This window comes from Vipera berus, assembly GCF_964194415.1.
Source record: "Vipera berus genome assembly, chromosome: 16".
Taxonomy (NCBI): domain Eukaryota; kingdom Metazoa; phylum Chordata; class Lepidosauria; order Squamata; family Viperidae; genus Vipera; species Vipera berus.
This window is the reverse complement of record NC_138219.1, coordinates 2,695,575-2,719,645: the sequence shown is the minus strand read 5'-3', so window position 1 is coordinate 2,719,645 and position 24,071 is coordinate 2,695,575. Positions and strand designations below refer to the sequence as shown.

Below are 24,071 nucleotides of genomic sequence, written 5' to 3'. Positions count from 1 at the left end.
AACGTTGATCTGGGTGCCTTCCAGCCCAGCCCAGCCTCTCCGTGACCAAGCCAGAAACAGGCCATCTCCCACCAAACCACGGCTGCAAATTTGGGTCTTTGCTTCCGAGCTTTGATTTATTTTTATTTATTTATTTTTATTTTAATTCCATTTATATCCCGCCCTTCTCTGAAGACTCAGGGCGGCTTACAAGCTTAGCAGTAGCCTTCATTCTATGTGTATATGCCTGCTTATTAGGGCTTTCACACACACACCCCAAGCGGCATTATTACAAAGTCAGCTTAATTGCCCCCAACAATCTGGGTCCTCATTTATAGTTCTAGCTGCCCAGGATGATGGTCATTGTTGCTTTCTCTGCCCCGGAGCCCTTCTCTCATTGCTGAGTCGCAATAAGCTTTGCTTGGTGACAGAGTTTGTGTAGAAGACTGTATCTCCTGAGCCAACAAGGAGAATGCACAGAAGAAGTGGTACTGAGAGTAGCCAGGTTTTGCACAGCAACCACACTGATACACTGAGACGTGTAAAAAAGGAAAAAAAACTTTACTTTTAGGAGTAGCACAAGTCAAGAATAAACAGTCCAGGTCATACACGGGTAGAGAGAAGATATCAACAGTTCAAGAGTTATCCAATACAAAGTCGTCTTACCGGTCCAGAAGTCAAAAAACACAGTTCTTCGGGTTTAGCAAACAGTAGCAAAACCACAATCAACAATAATCAGCAAGCAATGTAACAGAGTAACTAACACAAGAGAGAATAAGAGAGAGAGAGAGAGAAGCTATGTCTCTAGCTCCCTCTTATGGCCGTTGGAAAAACAGCGTTGGCCAATCATCACACATTTAAAGTGATACAATACAGTTTTCTATTACAACACCACAATCCATCCATCCATCCCCTCTTGCTCCATCTATCTATCCATCATCTATCCCTTCTAGTTCCATCCAACCATCCATCCTTCCACCCATATCTATGTATCTATTTATCTCTTTTCCCCCTTTCTAGCTCCATCCAACCATATCCATCCATCCCCTCTTGCTCATCCATCTCATCCCATCCATATCTCTCTCTCTCTCTCTCTCTCTCTCTCTCTCTCTCTCTCTCTCTCTCTCTTTCTTTCTTTCTTTCTTTCTTTCTTTCGTATTTCTTTCTTTTGTATTTCTTGTTTTAAATACCCTGTAAACCGCCCTGAGTCCTTCAGGAAAGGGCGGTATATAAATCCAAATAAATAAATAAATAAATAAATAAATAAATAAATAAATAAATAAATCATAGTTTATATATATTGCCAACCCAACCAGTTAGGCCATAGTCATCTACCTAACACTTGGGTTCTTCAACCTGCAACCATTTGGCTGGCGACCGTTCAAAATTCCAACGGCACTAAAAACGTGACCTACGGCTGTGTTTCACACTTACGACCACTGTAGCATCCACCCCCCCCCCCGTGGTGGCGGTGTCAAAATTCAGCCCCTTAGCAACTGGCACGTGTGTATGACGGTCGCAGCGTCCTGGGGTCACGTTCACTTAATGGCCATGTGACCAACTGAACAGCTGCAGCGATTCACTTAACAACAGCGGTAAGAAAAGTTGTAAAACGGGGCGAAGCTCACTTAACAACTGTCTCGCTCAGCAACCGAAATCTCGGGCTCAGTTGTGGTCGTTAAGTCGAGGACTGCCTGTACCGGGCGAAACTTATTTCCCCGGGCTCATTTTACGACTCGTAAAGAAACAAGTGGAGTTTGCACAATGTGCCGAGCCACACACCGCAATCGCGCTGCTGAGCTTTGTATGTTGCGCAAATATTAACTGCTGTGTCTTTCGCAGAACTGGTTGAGTGTTTGGGCCCAATCTAGACGCAGCCAAATGAATTGTGTGTTTTCCTAGTTTTTAGCTTAATTGGGTTGTGTGGCGCATCAGCTGTGACAGTTCCAAACGGAATTTGTGGGTTGATTTGTTGGGTCAGCCAAACTGGTATTTTAACATTCCCCTAACAAACAATAAATGTAAAAGTATTTATGGTCTGCTGCCTATTTAACTGTCAGGTGTAAAAATAAGCAGTCAATTTTCTTCTGTGGAACCTAGGCAGTTCGGTACTCCACGGAGTTTTAGTGCCCCGTTTGCTTTTGTCTTCTCCATCCACCAGATCCTGGTTGTCCCAAGGTTTTTTTTTTCAAGAGCCAGCTTGGACTTTCTTTGTTCTTCCTTCAAGACGTTTGGCTTCTTCCAGAACTGAAGAAGCTTCTTGGACGAGAAGCGAGACGTCTTCAAAGCAAAGAAAGTCCAGTTGCCTCTTTGGAAAAAAAAGCACTTCTCTACCTCAGCGGCGTGCATTCAATTAATTAATTAATTAAGGAAGTTTGTGTGGCTGCCCAACTCACTTGTGGAGTGACTCCAGGCACCTTAGAAAAATAAAACCCCAATAGAGAAGCCGGCAACTCCGTCGCTTCCCTGGGGACGGTAATCAGAGCAGCTGCTTGCTGGGTTCCCCCGTCCCGTTGGCAAGACCACGTCTTCAGGGCCTTTCAGAAGAGCGTCAGAGTGCGGCCAATCGTATCTCTGCAGGCGGGAGGTTCCACGGGGAGGGAGCCACCACAGAGGGGGCCCTGCTTCTGGGTCCCACCAGATGGGCCTCCTTAAGAGGGGGACCCACAACGTCCGCTAACACCTCACTACGGTGGGTCAGGTGGATGTAACTGGGAAAAGAGAGTCCTTTGAATAGAATAGAATAATAATAATAGAATAGAATAGAATAGAAAATATGGAATGGAATAGAACAGAACAGAACAGAACAGAACAGAACAGAACAGAATAGAATAGAATAGAATAGAATAGAATAGAATAGAATAGAATAGAATAGAATAATGGAATGAAGAATAGAATAGAATAGAAAATATAGAATAGAATAGAATAGAATAGAATAGAATAGAATAGAATAGAATAACGGAATATAGAATAGAATAGAAAATATGGAATGGAATAGAATAGAATAGAAAATATGGAATGGAATAGAATAGAATAGAAAATATGGAATAGAATAGAATAGAATAGAATAGAATAGAATAGAATAGAACAGAACAGAACAGAACAGAACAGAACAGAACAGAATAGAATAGAATAGAATAGAATAGAATAGAATAATAGAATGATGCAGCCGCAGCTCCCACAAAAGAGATGTGACACACGTGCAAATCTAGGCTTACACAAAACCATGTTGATTGCCACATTTTGAACCGACTGGAGCTTTCCGGATACTTTTCAAGGGCAGCTCCAAGTAGAGTGCATTACAGTAGTCAAGATGGGAGGAGACGTGAGCGTGGGCGACTGTGATTGCTGATCCAGGATATATTGTTTACACCAGGGGTAGGCAACCTTGGCTCTTTTATGACTCGTGGATAGAATAATAGAATAGAATAGAATAGAATAGAATAGAATAGAATAGAATAGAATAGAATAACGGAATATAGAATAGAATAGAAAATATGGAATGGAATAGAATAGAATAGAAAATATGGAATGGAATAGAATAGAATAATGGAATGAAGAATAGAATAGAATAGAAAATATGGAATGGAATAGAATAGAATAGAAAATATGGAATAGAATAGAATAGAATAGAATAGAATAGAATAGAATAGAATAGAACAGAACAGAACAGAACAGAATAGAATAGAATAGAATAGAATAATAGAATGATGCAGCCGCAGCTCCCACAAAAGAGATGTGACACACGTGCAAATCTAGGCTTACACAAAACCATGTTGATTGCCACATTTTGAACCGACTGGAGCTTTCCGGATACTTTTCAAGGGCAGCTCCAAGTAGAGTGCATTACAGTAGTCAAGATGGGAGGAGACGTGAGCGTGGGCGACTGTGATTGCTGATCCAGGATATATTGTTTACACCAGGGGTAGGCAACCTTGGCTCTTTTATGACTCGTGGACTTCAACTCCCAGAATTCCTCAGCCAGCATACCCCTGGCCTAAACTCATATGCAGCTGTGCGCATGGGTCATATTGGATTCGGGATCCATTTGATCAGTCTACGATGCCTTGAGTGCAGTAAGTTCAGCATCATCCGTGCCAAGCAGAGGAGGCAAAGTGATGGGAAGCCCAGCCATCCTGGCCGAGCCACCCATATTTCCCACAAAATAAGACCGGGTCTTATGTTAATTTTTGATCCAAAAGATCCATTAGGCCAGGGGTAGGCAACCTTGGCTCTTTTATGACTCGTGGACTTCAACTCCCAGAATTCCTGAGCCAGCACGGCTCAGCTGGGAAACCTCTCCCTTTCCCCTCAGCATGGCTGGCTCAGGAATTCTGGGAGTTGAAGTCCACAAGTCATAAAGCAGCCTAGGCCTAGGCCAGGGTTAGGCAATCTTGGCTCTTTTATGACTCGTGGACTTCAACTCATAAAAGTCATAAAAGAGCCAAGGTTGCCTACCCCTGGCCTAGACAGATTGTATTTTGGACCTCTGGGCTGGCTTTCTGCTATTTGACGCTGCCTTGTCTTCCCTTGCACAGTCCGTGAACGAGTTCCTGGAGTCCGTGGGCGCCCCTTTGGAGATCCTGGATGGCTTCATCGACAGCATTGCCGTCACCATCCCCTGGTCTGCCTTGGTCACCGAGAACTGCACTGTGGAAGTCAGCGGGCTGCAGATCACCTGTCGGCCCAAATATCGCCAAGGTGGGAGAGGGGGAACAATCGGGGCCTGCAGGCTCGAGCGAAAACCAATCCGAATAGAGTTGGAGGGGACCTCGGAGGTCTCCTAGTCCAACCCCCCCCGCTCAAGCAGGAGACCCTCTCCCGTTTCAAACAGGTGGCCGTCCCATCTCTTCTTAAAAACCTCCAGGGATGGAACAGCCACAACGTCTGGTGGCCAGCTGTTCCACCGGTTAATTGTCCTCCCTGTTAGGAAGTTTCTCCTTAGTTCCGAGTTGCTTCTCTCCTTGATTACTTGTCCTCCATTGTTCCTTGTCTGGCTTTCTGGTGCTTTGGAGAATAGGTTGACCCTCTCTTCTTTGTGGCAGCCCCTCAAATACTGGAAGCCTGATATATCATGTCTCCCCCCCCTCCCGCCCCTGCCCCAAGTCCTTCTTTTCTCTAGACTGGCCATTCCCAAATTCCTGCAACCGTTCTTCATATGTTTTAATCTCCGGGCCTTTAATCATCTGAGTTGCTCTTCTCTGCACTTTTTCCAAAGCCTCGACATCTTTTTTTGTCATGCGGTGACCCAAACTGGATGCAGGATTCCAGGTGTGGCCTGACTAAGGCTTTATACAGCGGTACTGATACTCCGTAGGGACGCGGTGGCTCAGTAGGTTAGGACGTTGAGCTTGTCGATCAGAAGGTCGGCAGTTTGGCGGGTCGAATCCCGAGTGCCGCGTAGCAGAGCGAGCGCCTGTTACGCGTCCCAGCTTCTGCCAACCTAGCAGTTCGAAAGCACGTAAAAATGCAAGTAGAAAAATAGGGACCACCATGGTGGGAAGGTAACAGCGTTCCGTGCGCCTTTGGCGTCTAGTCATGCCGGCCACATGACCATGGAGACATCCTCGGACAAGCGCTGGCTCTTCGGGTTTTGAAACGGAGATGAGCACCGGCCCCTAGAGTCGGAAACGACTAGCACGCATGTGCGGGGGAACCTTTACCTTTACTTTACTGATACTCCGTGTAAAATTTTGATTCTATGCCTCTGTTTATGCAACCCAGGATTGTATTAGCTTTTTGGGGGCTGCCGCCGCACACAACTCACTCCCGTGGAAGGGCGCGTCCAGCTGCCTCCTCTGCTTCCTTACCTACCTTACTGACCTCTCCTTTCTCCTCCCCCAGGTTCTGCTGGCCCAGAGGGCCAAAGCTGGGCTTCCTGCATGACCACCAGCATGCAGTTGGCCCAGGAGTGCTTGAAGGAGCAGATGGAAGAGCCTTCGGACCCCACCCAGCCCCTGGAGGGCTTGGAGATGTTTGCCCAGACCATTGAAACAGGTAGATTGGGGGGTGTGGGGGACAGGTGGGAGAGAGGGGGAGGTGCTGGGAAAGGGGCAGAATGGGGGAGGAGAGTCGGAGAGGGACAGCCCAGGTGGCAGAAGCCAGGAAGAAACATTTTGACCATCAAAAGAGGTTTTGCCTCAATTCCTGGCTAAGCAGGACGGCCGTTAAGTTGCGTTTTGCCCCGTTTTAGGACCTTTGTTGCCACCGTCGCTAAGCAAAGTGCTGCAGTCGTTCAGTTAGCCACAGGTTGTTAAGCGAATCCGGCTTCCCCATTGACTTTGCCGGTTGGAAGGACGCGAAAGGGGATCGGTCACAAGCGTCGTAAGCGCGGGTTAGTTGCCAAGCGTCCAGATTTTGACCGCCTGCCCACGGGGACGCTGTGACGGTCGCTAAGTGTGAAAAACTGCCAGACATCCCAGTGCGTTGTAACTTTGAACGGTCACTAAACAAGCAGTTGTAAGTCGAGGACTACCTGTATGAACGTCAGTGGGAAATTCCTCGGATTGTTTCCAAGGCTCCGTATTTAACCCGGAGGAGGATGAAAGAGACTGAAATCTTATGTACAGGCAGTCCTTGAGTTACGACCGATCGCTCAGCGGCCATTCAGAGTTCCAACAGAACTGGAAAAATCGAGACTGGACATTGCAATGGCCCCCTCCTAGTCACGTGACCACGTGTGGGGCCCTCAGCTGCTTGCTAACCCATAGTTACAGCCCTCTGCAGTCACGTGACCAGGTTATATGATGGCTTTGCCAAAACTAGGCATTCACTTGTAGTGTCCAGCAAAACCGGTCCATGGCCAGCCATAGCTTTGCTTAACGACTGCTGCAAAAATGTCATAAAATTGGGTTTGGCCCAAAGTCATCCAGTGGGCTTTCATGGCTAAGGCAGGACTAGAACTCACTTCTCCTAATACAGTTTCAGCTACTCATTTTTTAGTTCATAGATATTTTTTTAAGGTGCACTCTTCCCCAATACCCTGAATTTTTTTTATAAATGTACTAGAACTCACTGTCCCCTGGCGATCGGCCCAAAGTCACCCGGCTGGCTTTCATGTTTGGGCATGAAAGCCAGCTTGGGGCAGGACTAGAACTCACTGTCACCTGGTGACTGGTCCAAAGTAACCAGATGGCTTTCATACCTAAAGCCGGACTAGAACTCACCGCCTCCTGGCGATGGGCCCAAAGTTACCCAGATGGTTTTCATGCCCAAGGCAGAACTAGAACTCACCCTCTCCTGGTGATTGGTCCAAAATCGCCCTGCTGGCTTTCATGCCTAAGGCGGGACTAGAACTCACCGTCACCTGGTTGATTGTCCCAAAGTCATGAAATCGGGTCAGAAAGAGATGGGGTGCCAGTAGGCCAGGGGCTAGAAGGGGATCTGGAGATCTTCCAGGCCACGTTCCTGCCCAGTTCAAAAATCCAGCCCTGGGGATGGCCACATCCCAGAGTAGAAACCCAATTATGGCGCCAGGGGACGCCAGTCGTTAAATAAACCGTAGCCACGGTGTGTGTGTGTGTGTGTGTGTGTGTGTGTGTCGACGGGCGAAGAGACATGGACTTTCTGCAGCCCGTATTCTTCCTTGGCGTTGTCTTCTCCTAGTTCTGAGAAGGATCGAAGTGACCTTTGTGGACACGGTGGTACGTGTGGAGCACACACCCAGAAGCGGAGAGGCCCCCGGTGTGGCCCTGGAAATTCACATCAAAAGGTCAGCTTTACTCCGAATCGGCCTCTTCTGTTAACTCTTTGGGGAGGGGGGCTCTTTCCTTGGGGGGAGACCACCTCAGAGTGGGTGGTTTGGTGCTTGTGTTTTTTTTCCTGTTCAGTTCTATCAGGAGAGTCATTGAGTAAGAAGGAAGTGGCACGTCTAGGAGCCATGTTGGCTGGGGGATTCTGGGAAACGGCCTGAAACCATCCGGAGGGCGCCATTATTGGGGGAAAGTCACACCTTGGTTACCTGTAGAGCCACAATGGCGGGGGGGGGGAGGGTTTCCACTGAAAAAAGGCTGTGGGATCAAAGGACACCAAACCCTACCAAACGCTAAGTGGCGCAGTGGCTAGAATGCGTGATTGCAGGCTAATTCTGCCCGCTGCCAGCGGTTCGATCCTGACCAGCTCAAGGTCAACTCAGCTTTCCATCCTTCCATTGAAAGTGTTGAATAATTATTACTGAACTCTGAATAATTATTACTGAATAATTATTACTGAACTCTGTTTAAAAAATAATAAAAAAAACTTTTGCAACATAAAAAAGTGAGGACCTAGATTGTTGGGGGCAATAGGCTGACTCTGTAAACGGCTCAGAGAGGGCTGGTAAAGCGGTATATAAGTCTAAGCGCTCGTACTATTGCTACTTATGCCCCTTTCTGGCTTGGTTGAAAATAATCTGGTTATCTGTCATCCTAAGCCATTGTTTACCGAAACTGTGGCCTGTGCAGATGAATGACAACTGGCCAGTTTCAGCCAATGGGTTAAATCACAAACCCCTGTTTGTTTTTTTATATTCCCATGTTGAGCGCACACAACACGTTTAACCAGGGCAGTTCACCACTGAGGGGTTGCACTAGCATGCCGTGTAAAAGCTTGGTTACTTGTCATCTGAGGGGCACCTAACTCAGATGACAAGTAACCAGGTAACCATAAAACCATGGATGGAAACTAACCAAGGAGAGAAGCAACCTGGAACTAAGGAGAAACTTCCTGACAGTGAGGACAATCAACCAGTGGAACAGCTGGCCTCCAGAAATTGTGGCTGCTCCATCCCTGGAGGCTTTTAAGAAGAGACTGGACAGCCATTTCTCTGGAATGGTGTAGGACCTCCTGCTTGAACGGGGTTGGACTAGAAGACCTCCAAGGTCCCTTCCAGCTCTGTTTTGGTTGGTTGATTGTGATGGCGAACCTTTTTAGAGACCGAGTGCCCAAACTGCAACCCAAAGCCCACTTATGCATCGTCAGGTGCCGGCTGGGCGTGGCCTATTGAGTGGGAGTGGCCCATTGGGTGGGCGTGCCTGCAGTAGTAACAGCAGACTGGCTTGGACTAAAAAGTTCAATCAATCAATTCCAACTTTCCCCCTCCCCTCCGCGAGAAGTTGAATTTGATTGAACTTTTTTTTTTTTTGCACACGGCGGCGGAGGCCTAAAGCGAAAAGATTTTTATAAAACGCAGCTGAAGGCCTAGGACTGGGACGACGGCGCGCGTGCCCACGGAGAGGGCTCTGCGTGCCGCCTGTGGCACGCATGCCATAGGTTCGCCACCACAGGATTCTACAGCCTCCCATAGATATACATTCGAGCTTGCCGGCCTGGACTGAGGGTTTTGGGTTAAGGTTTTAATTTTTAATTATTTTGGGGCTATTTAATTTTATTTTATTTTAACCTGTATATATTGTAATGTTTTAATTTGCCCTGTAAACCGCCCTGAGTCCCTCAGGAAAAGGGCGGTATATAAATCGAAATAAATAAATATGCAGTATACATCATATGACAAACGGTGGGGGGAGCTACTGTGTCTAGCCAATGGAAGAGAAGGATTAGGGGGGCACACAGAGAAGGCCTCCTCGGGGTACCATCGGCTAGACAATGTCGGCTTGCGACCCCCAGGGGAAGGGCCTTCTCTGGGGAGCGCCAGTCCTGTGGAACCAGCTCCCTCCTGAGCTTCGGATGGCCCCAGATCTCCAGTCCTTTCGCCGCAGCCTCAAAACACTCCTTTTCCACCTGGCTGACCTGGACTGACAGGGATTTTAATTATGTTTTTAATTTTTTAACTCTAATTTTTAATTTATTTTAATTTTAATTTTAATTTATTGTACAGAGGCCTTTAATTTTGTTGTTGTTAGCCGCCCTGAGTCCTTCGGGAGATAGGGCGGGATATAAGTCCCATTAAATAAATAAATAAATAAATAAATAAATAAATAAATAAATAAATAAATAAATAAATAAATAAATAAATAAATGTTTGCAGTCTTCCAGTACTTAAGAGGCTGTCACAATGAAGAGGGGATTGATTTAATCTCCAAAGCACCAGAGGGCAGGACAAGGAAGTAAGGAGTGGAAGGTGGTCAAAGACAGATCCAACCTAGAAGGAGAAACTTCCTAACAGTGAGAGCAATTAAGCAGAGGAACGGCTTGCCTTCAGAAGTTGTAGGCACTTCATGACTGGAGGTTTTTAAGAAGAGAATGGACAGCCATTTGTCCCCAATAGCGTAGGGACCCCTGTTGGAGCTGAGGGTTGGCCTAGAGGACCTCCAAGGTCCCTTCCAACGCTATTCTGATTGATCGGTTGGCATGTCATGTTGGGTGGGCCCAGTTTGATGTCCTATGTCAGGGGTAGGCAACCTTGGCTCGTTTATGATTTGTGGACTTCAACTCCCAGAATTCCTGAGTCAGCCACGCTGACGAGAAAGAGAGGTTTCCAAGCTGAGCCGTGCTGGCTGAGGAATTCTGGGAGTTGAAGTCCACGAGTCATGAGGGACCATAGTTGCCCCATGCTGCCTCAGGAATTCTGAGAGTTGAAGTCCACCAGTCATAAAGCAGCCTAGGCCTAGGCCAGGGGTAGGCAACCTTGGCTCTTTTATGACTCGTGGACTTCAACTCCCAGAATTCCTGAGCCAGCATGAGGGAAATTTGGCCCCTTCATGACTCGTGGACTTCAACTCCCAGAATTCCTCAGCCTGCACGGCTCAGCTTGGAAACCTCTCCCTTTCCCCTCAGCATAGCTGACTCAGGAATTCTGGGAGTTGAAGTCCACGAGTCATAAAAGAGCCAAGGTTGCCTACCCCTGGTCTATGTGGACCCAGGATATAAGTTAATTTAGGAATTTGGGTAGGTGAGATGGGTGAAGGCAGCTAGTACCTGACCCAAACCATGGGCGCCTTGCATTAGCACGGTGGGAAATGGCTGGGGGTCTTTTTCCGACTGTCCCCCTCCTCTCTCTGCAGGTTGGAGTACTGCGACGAAGTCGTGCGGGACCCTGGACAGGCGCTCACTGTGGACATCCATCAGCTTCCGCCCTTTGTGCAAAAGATCCTTCAGCTGAGCAGCGTCTTGCTTTACTATGAGGAATTTGGTGAGGGCAGTGCCCGGGGCCCGAAGGTATGGCCTTGTGGGAGATTCTCCTCCCATCTTTTGGTGGTGGTGGTGGGGGTCAACCGTCCCACTCAGTCATCTAGCAAGGAAAGACTCCTGGCTGTCTCTTTGTGCCAAGAGTATACTTTACGGAAGCTTAAAATGGTTACAGTAGTGTAAGCTACGCCTTTGAACTATGGTGCTGGAGAAGACTCCTGCCAGTCCCTTGGACTGCAAGGCAATCAAACCGGTCAGTCCTAGAGGAGATCCACCCTGACTGCTCTTTAGAAGGCCAGATCCTGAAGCTGAAACTCAAATACTTTGGCCACCTCATGAGAAGGAAGGACTCACTGGAGAAGAGCCTAACGCTGGGAAAGGTTGAGGGCAAGAGAACAAGGGGACGACAGAGAAGGAGGTGGCTGGATGGAGTCACTGAAGCAGGAGGCGTGAGCTTAAATGGACTCCAGAAGATGGTGGAGGAAGGCCTGGAGGAAGGTTGTCAATGGGGTCGCGAGGGGTCGGACACGACTTCGCAACTAACAACAACAACAAAGCGTAAGCTGAATCTGCGGTTTTTCCTGGGCAAGCAACACAAAGGAAAGATCTCTTTTCCCACCCCCCACCCCCACCTCCCGCCATCCCCCAGTTACCTGCACATGCCCAATCAAGCTTGTATTGTTTAGGAAACAGGTTCTTGGTGCCCAGCTCTGCCTATCGTTAGACAGGATCTAAATTTCCCACGCAACAACTCCAGTGGTTCAAAACCCTCTCCCCACTGCTCAGTCCGGGAGAGCCAGTCCAGAGGTGCAAAGGTGTTGTCAGAACTCCGAGCTGAGAAAGCGATAAAAAGTTGTTCTCAGATGCCCCGAGACCTTACTTCCCGGAGATGAGACAAAGCAGTTGGCCCCAGGCTCATCCCCCCGCACCTCCTATTCGCCAGGAAGATTTGTTGTGGTTAGTTGCAAAGTCGTGTCTGACCCATCGCAACCCCATGGACAACGTTCCTCCAGGCCTTCCTGTCCTCTACCATCTTCTGGAGTCCCTTTAAGCTCACACCTACTGCTTCAGGGACTCCATCCAGCCACCTCCTTCTCTGTCGTCCCCTTCTTCTCTTGCCCTCCATCTTTCCCAGCATTAGGCTCTTCTCCAGTGAGTCCTTCCTTCTCATGAGGTGGCCAAAGGATTTGAGTTTTAGCTTCAGGATCTGGCCTTCTAAAGAGCAGTCAGGGTTGATCTCCTCTTGGACTGACCGATAAGAGGAACAAAGTAAAAATGGACTACATCACAGAAAAGGCCCAAGGTTCCCGCCTCTCACCAAAATGGCAGCGTCCCGGTAGGGGTCAGCGGGGACCCGGCAATTGACCTTGGCTGTCTGGAGCTTCTCACAAGGCTCAGCTGGGTGCCCATTCCGCCCCCCCCGGCCCAACCTTTTTCCTTACAGCCTGCGAACCGTCCCGCTGGTTGAGACAGCAAAGGAGACTCCTGCGCCATCTTTTACCAAGGGTATAACTTTCCTGAAAATTCCATGTGGGTACAGAAGCGGAAAAGCCAATTCTAACGTGTTCGTGTGCAAAGAGCGTAAGAAACCTTACCCCTGGTCTTCCCACTGTCCATTTGTTTAGCCCAGGGGTAGGCAACCTCGGCTCTTTTATGACTCATGGACAAGCTGGCTCAGGAATTCTGGGAGTTGAAGTCCATGAGTCATAAAAGAGCCGAGGTTGCCTACCCCTGGTCTAGCCAATCGGTTACCCTCGTGTTGTTTGGGGAACGGTCTCTCCGCCTCGGGGTGCTGGATCTTGTCTGGGGCTTCAAGTCAGCACACTTGCCTTCCTTTACCCTTCCCTCCCTCTTCTGGTTGCGAGCGGGGTGTCCGTGTGGAGGCCACCATGACACAGTCCAATTGTCATGGTTCCGATAAATGAGACAGTTCAAACAAAATGCAAGCATTGCTTATCGGAAAAGTCTTAATAATGAAACGAAACATTGGCACTCATGGAGGGATGCCAGAATGTGAAATCTCCTCTCCTAAGCCCATCGTAACACACATACAATCCTCCCCCCTTATCTACACGTCATAAATCACATTATCCAATTTGTTTCACATATGAGGTTTCACTTCCTATTCTGTACGCGGGCTTTTCCAATCTTCTCACAAGATTTCCTCCCCCCACAAAGGAAGCAATTAAAGTAACAGGCTGTCTCTTATATCGTCAGTGCAAAAACATGTCAATGTTTGCAGCACTGATACCAATCTTTCGGCCTCCCTCCCCCGTGCTAGTGTCAGGCTGTCAGCTCCTGAAGCTAGGATAGGAGAGATGCAGCCATGACAGTGGGGGGGGGGTCTATGACAATTCGCCACGGCCATCTTGCTGCAGGAGAACTCGTCGCCGGGCAAAAGTTACACTAATCATTAAAGTAACGGTGGAATAGTGCCATTAAAGAAAGGATGTAAAAGGTGGGGCAGAATGAAATGTGACCGACAAAAATTAAAGTGTTTTTTTTTAATTTATTTTAAATAAACAGAAATGTCGGATGTTGTTCCTCAGTCAGTTGTCCCGCTGCAAGTTGGCCATGGCCGCGGCGAGTTGCCTGTGGCAAGATGTCCCGTTCCCGACAGTCGGAGGAGTAGCCTTGGGCTCGGATTGGATGGCAGCTGCCGTGCTGCGAGTCCTCGGCGTTGCTTTTAGGGAAGCTTTGATTTGCTTTTTTCCCAGGAGCCGTGCGATTCCGGTGGGGAAGAAGCCAGACCCAGCCCTCTGATTCAGATCGGAAGCTGCTCTGGATACACCGAGATGAGGATTAAGCTCAAGCAGAACGAGGCCTTCCCTGGAGCCAAGGTCATTTGGGCCAATGCTGGCTTGTTGGAACGCATCCGGGGAACGTGGGGAATGCGAAAACTCGCGTGTTTGTGAACTGCGAACCTTTTAGCCTGCCTTTCTGCCAGGAAAAGTACAGGAGTGATTTCAGTGATTTCTCCCTGTTTGATTTTGACAGCCTCGCGAGGCAGGCTAAACTGAGCTAGTGAAGGAGAGATGAGCATAAGCGTACAGGCAGTCCTCGACTTGCGACCATAATTAGAACAGGTAGAACAATTCACCAGTGGAACAACCTGCCTCCGGAAGGGGTGAATGCTCCAACACTGGAAGTTTTTAAGAAAAGACTGGACAGCCATTTGTCTGAAATGGTATAGGGTTTCCTGCCTTAGCAGGGGGTTGGACTAGATGACCTTCAAGGTCCCTTCCAACTTTATTATTATTATTATTATTATTATTATTATTATTATTATTATTATTATTATTATTATTATTATTATTCTCAAAATTTCTGTCGCTAAGTGAGACATTTGTTAAGTGAGTTTTGTCCTGTTTTATCACCTTCCTTGCCACAATGGTTAAGTGAATCACTGCAGTTGTGAAGTTAGCAATGTGGTGCTTCATTGTCTCTGGCTTTACCCGTTGATTTGTCAGAAGATCACAAATCACATGATCCCAGGACACTTGGAGCCGTCATAAATATGAATCGGTTGCCAAAACTTCTGAATTTTGATCATGTGATCATAGGAGTGCTGCAACGGTCGTAAGGGTAAAAAATAGTCATAAGTCCCTTTTTTCCCCCCAGGGCCATTGTATCTTCAAACGGTCACTAAACCAACTGTTGTGAGTCAAGGACTGCCTGTAGTGTAGGAGAAGGAGAGGCAAAGGCAAGGGGCAGAGTCAAGAGAGGAATAAGCCTGGAGTTGTTAGTTGCCACAAGCAGTCCAACCCTCTTAAATTCTGTTAACCTTATCTAGCGCCAAAATATCGCTGGCAGTTAGTTCAGTAGATTCCTATGCATAGACACGAGCGATAAATCAGTTTTACTGGAACTTAAGGTCTGCCCCTGATCTTTCGTAACGGACAGAAACAGAGAGAGATCCCTGGGTAAATGTGGACTTGGTCCCAGGTCTTCCTCCTATGGGTGGAACTGGCTATTATTAGGTTAAAGGTAAAGGTAAAGGTTCCCCCGCACATGCGTGCTGGTCGTTTCCGACTCTAGGGGCCGGTGCTCGTCTCCGTTTCAAAGCCGAAGAGCCAGCGCTTGTCCGAGGACGTCTCCGTGGTCATGTGGCCGGCATGACTAGACGCCAAAGGCGCACGGAACGCTGTTACCTTCCCACCGGAGTGGTCCCTATTTTTCTACTTGCGTTTTGACGTGCTTTCGAACTGCTAGGTTGGCAGAAGCTGGGACGAGTAACAGGCGCTCACTCTGCTACCCGGCACTCGGGATTCGACCCGCCAAACTGCCAACCTTCTGATCGACAAGCTCAGCGTCCTAACCCACTGAGCCACCGCGGTTAGGCACCTTGAAATCAGATATCGTATATTTTAGACCGGTTCCTTGCAACAAGCCCATCATTTGCTTAAAACTGGGTTGTTGAATAAATAGTCGCTCACCCAAACAAGTCACCACGAAGGGCAAGGATGGTGCAAAGCAGGTTGGAGATGCCCTTAGGGAAAAGATGAAGGAGCGATGAAGGAGGAAGTGATTTCCCCAGCCCCAAGTTTGAAGGAAACGTGAGAAAGAAGCTCAAACTAACCACCACATTGAAGCTCTTCAGTATAAGAGGGTTAGGTTAAGAAAATTTCAAGATTGGTGTCACCCTTTCTAGGTAATCCAGGTCAACAGAGAGACATAGGAATGCTTTTTTTTGTCAGAAATGGTATAGGGCAGGCGTAGGCAACCTTGGCTCTTTTATGACTTGTGGACGTCAACTCCCAGAATTCCTGAGCCAACATGGGGGAACTATGGCTCCTTCATGACTTGTGGACTTCAACTCCCAGAATTCCTGAGCCAGCATGGCTCAGCTTGGAAACTCTCCCTTTCCCCTCAGCGTGGCTAGCTCAGGAATTCTGGGAGTTGAAGTCCATGAGTCATAAAAGAGCCAAGGTTGCCTACCCCTGGCCTAGGCCTAGGCCGCTTTATGACTGGTGGACTTCAACTCCCAGAATTCCTGAGCCAGCCATGCTGAGAGGAAAGGGAGAGGTTTCCAAGCTGAGCTAGGCTGGCTCAGGAATTGTGGGAGTTGAAGTCCACGAGTCATAAAAGAGCCAAGGTTGCCTACCCCTGGCCTAGGCCTAGGCCGCTTTATGACTGGTGGACTTCAACTCCCAGAATTCCTGAGCCAGCCATGCTGAGAGGAAAGGGAGAGGTTTCCAAGCTGAGCTAGGCTGGCTCAGGAATTGTGGGAGTTGAAGTCCACCAGTCGTGAAGGGGCCATAGTTCCCTCATGCTGGCTCAGGAATTCTGGGAGTTGAAGTCCACCAGTCATGAAGGGGCCGAGGTTGCCTACCACTGGTATAGGGTCTCCTGCTTAAGCAGGGGGTTGGACTAGATCAGGGCTTTTCAACCTTTTCACCCATTGTTCCACTTTTATGATATGGCAACATCCGAGGACTACCAGTCGCCTAGCAAGGGGTCAAAAACTTGATGACCAAAAAAAAAAAAAAAGGAAAAAAGGGATGAAGTACAGGTAGTCCTCGACTTACAACAGTTCGCTTAGTGACTGTTTGAAGTTACAATGGCCCTGAAAAAAGTGCCCCCCTCAAGCCACAGCCGAGCAAGACGCCTGCCTGCCCGCCCGGCAGCGCTCTTCCTCCTGTCCGAGGTTTTCATTGTTGTGAGCATTTCTGTTGAGGATTGGCAGTGGGGGTGGGGTGGGGGTGTTTGGTTTTTATTCCCCCCCTGCTGTGTGGTTGCAGCAGGTTTTGATCACTTCACATGACCCTGGGACCCTGGCACCGTCATAAATATGAATCAGCTGCCAAGCATCTGAATGCAAATCGAAAGACCCTGGAGATGCTGCAACATTCCAGCTGATCGGCGCTTCTTCTGGGCTCAGCAGAAGCACCAGAATCAGCGCCGAGCTCCAACTGGAGCCTGGCGGTTCCGCTGAGCCCTGACAGCCCCGCAGCTCCAGCCGTCTCTCGCTCAGGCTTGTGCGGTGCTGCCACCAGTTCAGCTCATTCCCCTCCCCTGCTACCACTTTTCTAGGATGGTTGCGTACCACCTGCCAGGTGCCAATGTACCACAGGTGGTAACCGTACCACTGGTTGAAAAGCCCTGGACTAGATGACCTCCAAGGTCCCTTCCAACTCTTGTTATTATTCTGTTTTATGGTTTTTTTTTCATTGCGAAAGCATGCGAATTTGTTGATTTTTTTTTTTTCTTCTCCTGAATGCCTGCTCGGTTTAGCGTCCTGGTCTAGACGGGTCTTCTTTACGGGAATTAGCCTGGTAGGGTCCAGGGAGAGAAGGAAAGACCTGGATTTTGCCCTTTCCTGCCCTGAAATGGGCAGAGGGCGGCTTCTTTGACGTGGTTCTTTCCACCTGCAGCTGGAGTTAGATGGGAAGATTGGATCCCTTCACTTGCTGCTCGCCCCTCAACAGATCACGCACCTGGCGGACCTTCTCTCGTCCTTGAACCTGTCTGGTGAGCGGTGGGTGGGGTTTTCAGCGGGAGGGCTGGAGAAGTTACGGTCTAGATCAGCGGTCCCCAACCTCCGCGGCTTGGCGACCCGGCTGCGGGTAGGGAGAGGGGAACCGGACCGTGCAAATGGTGGATCGGCACACGCATGCACCCACGCACGCAGCTCGGCTTGTGGAAGTTGAGCCCGCACGTGTGCATGTAGGCCCACTCGCCCGCGCCTGGCGCGCCTGTGCACCAGCCTGCTGCTTATCCAGCCTAGTTCCGAATAGGCCACGGCCCAGTCGTGGCCCGTGGCCCGGGGGTTGGGAACCCCTGATCCAGATGGTTGAAGGCCTCCAACTTTGGGGTCTCGTTGAGGTGCCACGTCCGTTCTCCGTTGCTCAAGGTCACCTCGTGTCCCCAGGCGACTGTTGCTCAACTTGGAAGATGGGTGGAACTTCAACTCCCAGAATTCCCCAGCCAGCACGCCAAGGTTGAGCAGCACTGCCCAAGGCCCTTTTCCATGGAGAAAAAGTAACTCTTGGGGTGGTTCGTCCTGCACACATAACTCACTAAATCGCCCCAAAGAGGCAACGTATACATTTGCCCTTAACGTTTGCTGGTGAATCCCATATCTTTGGTTCAGCCAGGACTCCGGGGGGTTGTGTGAATCTGGAAAATGTGAGAATTGTGCTTCTGGGGACTGAATGGGACCCCTTGCAGGCTGGGTAAGAGGCAGTTTGGCCTAGTAGGGAAAGCGCCAGGCTGGAAACCGGGAGACGGTGAGTTCTAGTGCCGCCTTAGGCCTGACAGCCGGCTAGGTGGCTGTGGGCCAATCACCAGGAGGCTTGTGAGTTCTTAGTCCCGCCTTAAGGCCTGCAAGGCAGGCGGGAGACTCTGGGCCAGTGGCTCTTTGTCAGCCCAGCCCACCTCACAGGGTTGTTGCTGTGGGGCGAATAGGAGGAGGAAGGCCTGGTGGATCTGCTCACTGCCCTGAGTTATTTGTAAAAATAAAATAAAATAAAATAAAATAATAAAATAAAATAATAAAATAAAATAAAATAAAATAAAATAATAAAATAAATAAATAAATAAAATAAAATAATAAAATAAAATAAAATAAAATAAAATAAAATAAAATAAAATAAAAAAATAAAATAATAAAATAATAAAATAAAATAAAATTAAAATAATAAAATAAATAAAATAAAATAAAATAAAATAACAAAACAAAACAAAACAACAAAATAAAATAAAATAAAATAAAGGGCGGGGTATAAATTAAAAAAAAAACACAAAATGAAACGTAAAGGTTTGTGGTCTCGTCCAGCTTCTTTTCTCTCTCTGCAGATAACAAATTAACTGATTTCAAGGATATTGTGATTTTATTTATTTATTTATTTATTTTGCCCCCATCCTCTTTGGGAAGATTCACTGGTCTGTCCTTTTTCTTCTCCCCTGACAAAGAATCTGGGCTTCTGCGGGAGCAGCTGAGCAAAAACCGCCCGCTGGATTCGGAAGATCTGAAGTTGATTGAGCAGGACCTCAGCCAGCAGCTGCATTCGGGGTTGGGATCGGCTCCCGCACATCTGGAAGGAATGGCGGCTGCCGGAGTGGAGAACGGAGGTGATTCCTAGCCAGAGAGCCCTTGAAGGAGAGACCCCCCCCCCACTCCTTCCCTCTCCAGAAGAAGAGATCTCTCGGATGCTTTGGTCGTTTCTTAGGTCTCCCTCTGCTGCTCGACTCTTTTTTTAATGGTTTTTTAAATTATGATATGGTAGATTAGAATTTTGTAAGCTGCCCGGAGCCCTCTGTGTATCAGTTGGGCCGCCATATAAATGTGTTCAATAAGGAAACAGTTAATGAATAGAATAAAAGGGGTGGGGGGGGGGAAGGAACCTACAACCAATCCCACATTTGGAAAATTCTCTCCAGAGTCTGGAAATGTTTTGCACTCTTCACAGGCTTGGTGTCCCCTTTGAGAAACAACGTGAGGTAGCAAATGTTAAAAGCTAGCGCTCACAATGTTCCCTAGTTGGGTATTGAAACTTCTGCAAGAAAACCAAGCTCCGAGATCACCAAGGACCCCACAGTCCTCCTCCTCCTCCTCCTCCTCCTCCTCCTCCTCCTCCTCCTCCTCCTCCTCAAACCCCACCCCATTCTCACACCGATAATGTTACCCAGTTGGGTAATAAAATGTCTGCAAGAAAATCACCAAGCTCAGATAGCAGCAAGGACCCCACAGTTCTTCTCCTCCCCCCCTCCTCCTCCTCTTCCTCCTCCTCCTCCTCCTCCTCTGTTCTCTGATAATGTTACCCAGTTGGGTAATAAAATGTCTGCAAGAAAACAACCAAGCTCCCAGAGCACCAAGCATCTCCCCCCACCCAGCAAATGTTAAACCTTCCACCCATTTTCCCTCTCTCTTCACAGAGATGTTCTTCTCCATGGCACCCATGACAAGCAGCGCCACGTCTCTGCGTTCAGTCAGTGACCTCTCGGATCTGGATTCCTCGGTCCACAGCGATATTAGCACAACTCCCTTGCAGCCTCCAACCTTTGCCCCGGGGGTGAGTGCCTTGTCCCACTATTCTCTTCCCCTCACCCACCGTGGCCATCCTTAATCTTTCTCAGTTGTTTTCTAACAATGAATGAATGAACGAACAAACCTTTATTGTCAAAGTACAACCATGTGTACATTGAGATTGGCCGAGCCTCCCTTCGTGCCCCACCACAACTTTACAGTGGCAACCAACCCACCATCTTGTTACACCATGTGAGCTAATTGCACAACACACCTTTGTGAATCTCAGTGGTACCTCCTTTATGCACAACCGTGGGGAGCAGAAGATGCAGCCCAGGAGGATGGCACTCAAACCAAGCCCTTTTTTTCCCCCTGGTGTCAGGACCCACCCCAATTCACGTCTTAGGAAAACAAAAACTCTTGGAGTCAGTTTTAGTCCAAAAGGAATTTTTACTAGGACATATTTGGTTGTGGAAATGCAAGACAGGACCTGGTATTGTTTTACAGATTGAAACTTTATAAAAAATTCCCGGTTCAACCCCCCTTCCCTCAACCCCATTTGGTCAGCCCCCCATCATTTACTTTGTGTCATCCCTTTCGTGGGAAAAAGGGAACTTCGGATCTTTTACAGTTATTGCCTTCTTCCTTTACAGATTCAAATGGAGACACAGGCCAGATGCCTCCTTCCCTAACCCTCCCCTTTGTTCCCCCAGTTCAAAAGGTTTCCCTTGGTCTTTGAAATAACCTAAGGCAGGCTGAATCCACATCCGCTCCTCCTTCCTCGGGAGATGGCAGAATCCGGGGGGGGAGGGGATAATGTTTTAAACATACATTTATGAATGTGATATAAATGGATTCTGACACCTGGTTTACTGCTAAAGTACAGTGAAAGAGTTCTGTGCCGCAATAGTAATTAACACTCCTAGAAGCGTAATAAAAAACCCCTGGAAAGACTGCAGAGAAGAGAGCCACAAAGATGAATAGGGGACGGGAGGCAAAAGCGTACGAAGGTTGCAGGAATTGGGTATGTCTGGTTTAATGAGAAGGAAGAAATAGAGGTGATACGATAGCAGTTTTCCAGTATTTGAAGGGCTGCCACAAAGAAGAGGGGGATCAGCTCCAGAGCACCAGAGGGCAGGGCAGGAAGCAACAGATGGAAACTAACCAAGGAGAGAAGCAACCTGGCACTAAGGAGACATGTCCTCACACTGAGGACGATTAGCCAGTGGAACCGCTTGCCACCAGAAATCGAGGGCGCTCCATCACTGGCGGTTTTCAAGAAGAGACTGAACAGCCACTTGTCTGAGATGGTATAGGTCCGTGGCGGCGAACCTATGGCACGGGTGGCACGCAGAGCCCTCTCTGTGGGCACGCGCACCGTCGCCCCAGTCCTAGGCCTTCAAGCTGGGTTTTATAAAACCTTTTCACTTTAGGCCTCCATCGCTGTGTGGGGAAAAAAAGGTTCGTTCAATCAATCAATTTCAACCTCACGGGGGAAAAAAAGATCTCGCAAAGTTGGAATTGATTGATTGAACTTTTTAGTCCCACCCAGTCTGCCGTTACCACCGCAGCCACGCCCACCCAATGGGCCACGCCCACCCAATGGGCCACGCCCACCCAGCACCCAACAATACATAAGTGGGTTTTGGGTTGCAGTTTGGGCACTCGGCCTCTCAAAGGTTCGCCATCATTGGTATAGGTTCTCCTGCTTGAACAGGGGGCTGTACTAGAAGACCTCCAAGGTCCCTTAACTCTATGCCCGAAGTCCTGGAAGTGATCTTTCCTCCGTTTATTTATTAGATTTATATGCCACCCATCTCACTGGCCGGTGCCTCCAGGAATCTTAAAAAGTATCACAAATAACAATATAGACACTTAGAAAATTAAAAAAAATGTTGAAGCGGATGTTCAGATCAAAAGCGTAAAACTTAAAGCACTAAAATTAAACATTTTTTAAAAAAACACCTTGATCTGAACCTTCCTTCACAGCTGATCCTAGGAAGCCCCCGGCGTTACCGACGGCTGCCTTTCGCCTCAACCTTGCCGGGTCTCAGTAAAATACCAGGTAAGTTGGTTTTCCTGCAGTTTTACTGGGAGTTTGGGAAAAGATGGGGAGAACGTGGAGGGTCTGCGTTGGGCTACGATTCTTCGTTGCTTCCTTCCTGCAGCCCGGCTGAGCACCTGAAGGCTGCGTGAAATACAGTTAAAATATCCTTTTCTTTTTTCTTTAAAAAAAACAAACGATATAGGTACTCCTCAGTTTATGTCTAGAGTTGAGCCTAAAATTTGCATTCCTAAGCAAGGCAGCTATTAAATGAGTTTCGCCCCCACTTCACGGCCTGTCCCGTCACAGTTGTTAAAAGAGAATCATTGCAGTTGTTAAGCGAGTAACGCAGTTGTTAAGCGATTCTGGCTTCCCCGTTGACTTGTCGGAAGGTTGCAAAAGGGGATGATCGCTTGAGCCCGGGATACTGTGACTGACCGTCGTAAGTCCCCCTCTGCTACCACTTCTAGGATGGTTGCGTGCCACCTGCCCGGTGCCAAAATACCACTGGTGTTACACATACCACCGGTGGAAAAGCCCTGGGTTACAGTTTTTTCAGGGACGCGGTGGCTCTTTGGGTTAGGACGCTGAGCTTGTCGATCAGAAGGTCAGCAGTTTGGCGGGTCGAATCCCGAGTGCCGCGTAGCAGAGTGAGCGCCTGTTACTCATCCCAGCTTCTGCCAACCTAGCAGTTCGAAAGCACGTAAAAATGCAAGTAGCAAAATAGGGACCACTGCGGTGGGAAGGTAACAGCGTTCCGTGCGCCTTTGGCATCTAGTCATGCCGGTCACATGACCACGGAGACGTCCTCGGACAAGCACTGGCTCTTCGGCTTTGAAATGGAGACGAGCACCGGCCCCTAGAGTCGGAAACGACTAGCACGCACGTGCGGGGGAACCTTAGAGTTTTTTCAACCTCCGCAGCTTTAAGAGTTCTGGGACTTCAACTCCCAGAATCCCCCATTGATTGGATCATGGACTCTCAGTTCAGTGTTTTTCAGTCTACACAGGTGTGGACTTCGAGTCCCAGCATTCCAAATTCTCCTTTGCCTTCTTTCAGGCAAGGCCGGCCCCTTGCCGCCCCCCTCCTTGGACAGCCAGCGTCCCGAGATGCTGGTGCGAGTGACTGTCGGGGGGCTGACCTTGACCCTGCTCCATCAGCCACCTGGACTTTTCCCACCGGATGTCCTCTGCCTTCGATTAGCTCAGCATTTCTTCTCCCGGCTGGGGGGCCTGAAGGACGCTGCCTTTGGAGGCCGGGATTTCCATCCCCTGCGCCGCTGCTTCGAGGAGGCCATTCCACGTAGCCATGTCAGGTGAGTCCAGGCCAGGGTTTCCTATTCTCAGAGACTTTTAAGAGGGGTGGAGTTGAACTCCCAGCATTCCCCAGCCAGCGTTTCCTACTCTTAGCCGCTTTAAAAGCTGTGGACTTCAACTCCCAGAATTCCCCATTCAACCAGTTGTTTCCTGCTCTTAGCAGCTTTTAAGATGGGCGGACTTAATTCCCAGAGTTCGCACAGCCAGCCTTTCCCAATCTTAGCCACTTTAAAATAGGTGGACTTCCACTCCCAGAATTCTTTCCCAATCTTAGCAATTTTAAGATAACTCCCAGAATTCCCCGGCCAGCCAGTGTTAGCTACTTAGCAACTTTTAAGTTGGGTGGACTTCAATTCCCAGAAATCCCCACCCATTCGGCGTTTCCCATCCTTAGCAACTGGTTGATGGGGCATTCTGGGAGTCGAAGTCCACCTATTTTAGAATGGCTAAGGGTGGGAAACACTGGCTGGCTGGGGAATTCTGGGAGTTGGAAGTTTTCTTGTTTTAAAGGGTGGACTTCAGTTCCCAGAATTCCCCAGCCGGTCCACGTTTCTCAACCTTTGCAACTTTAAGATGGATGGACTTTAAATCAGTTCCCGGAATTCTCCAGCCAAGCTGTGCTGGCTGGGGAATTCTGGGAGTTGGAAGTCCACCCAATCATTGTCTAGGTCAGGGGTAGGCAACCTTGCCTCTTTTATGA

General features: G+C 48.5%; 1 protein-coding gene across 5 annotated transcripts in view; it reads left to right on the top strand.

Annotated features, from left to right (window-relative positions):
* The window catches only part of ATG2A (autophagy related 2A), a 77,492-nt gene that overhangs the window by 5,051 nt on the left and 48,370 nt on the right, over positions 1-24,071 (top strand). For 4 of the 5 annotated variants that reach the window (XR_014028095.1, XM_081340410.1, XM_081340413.1 and 1 more), the window contains exons 2-11: positions 4,518-4,680; positions 5,824-5,976; positions 7,585-7,690; positions 10,920-11,073; positions 13,761-13,883; positions 17,418-17,514; positions 18,958-19,116; positions 19,921-20,057; positions 22,001-22,076; positions 23,115-23,370. Coding sequence is in view for 4 of the 5 variants with exons in the window: in XM_081340410.1 (XP_081196536.1) it covers positions 4,518-4,680; positions 5,824-5,976; positions 7,585-7,690; positions 10,920-11,073; positions 13,761-13,883; positions 17,418-17,514; positions 18,958-19,116; positions 19,921-20,057; positions 22,001-22,076; positions 23,115-23,370 (1,424 nt within the window). In the remaining variant the exon portion in view is untranslated. Of the gene's footprint in view, positions 1-4,517; positions 4,681-5,823; positions 5,977-7,584; positions 7,691-10,919; positions 11,074-13,760; positions 13,884-17,417; positions 17,515-18,957; positions 19,117-19,920; positions 20,058-22,000; positions 22,077-23,114; positions 23,371-24,071 lie in introns of those variants that run through there. The other variant, XM_081340412.1, reaches the window with a different exon arrangement.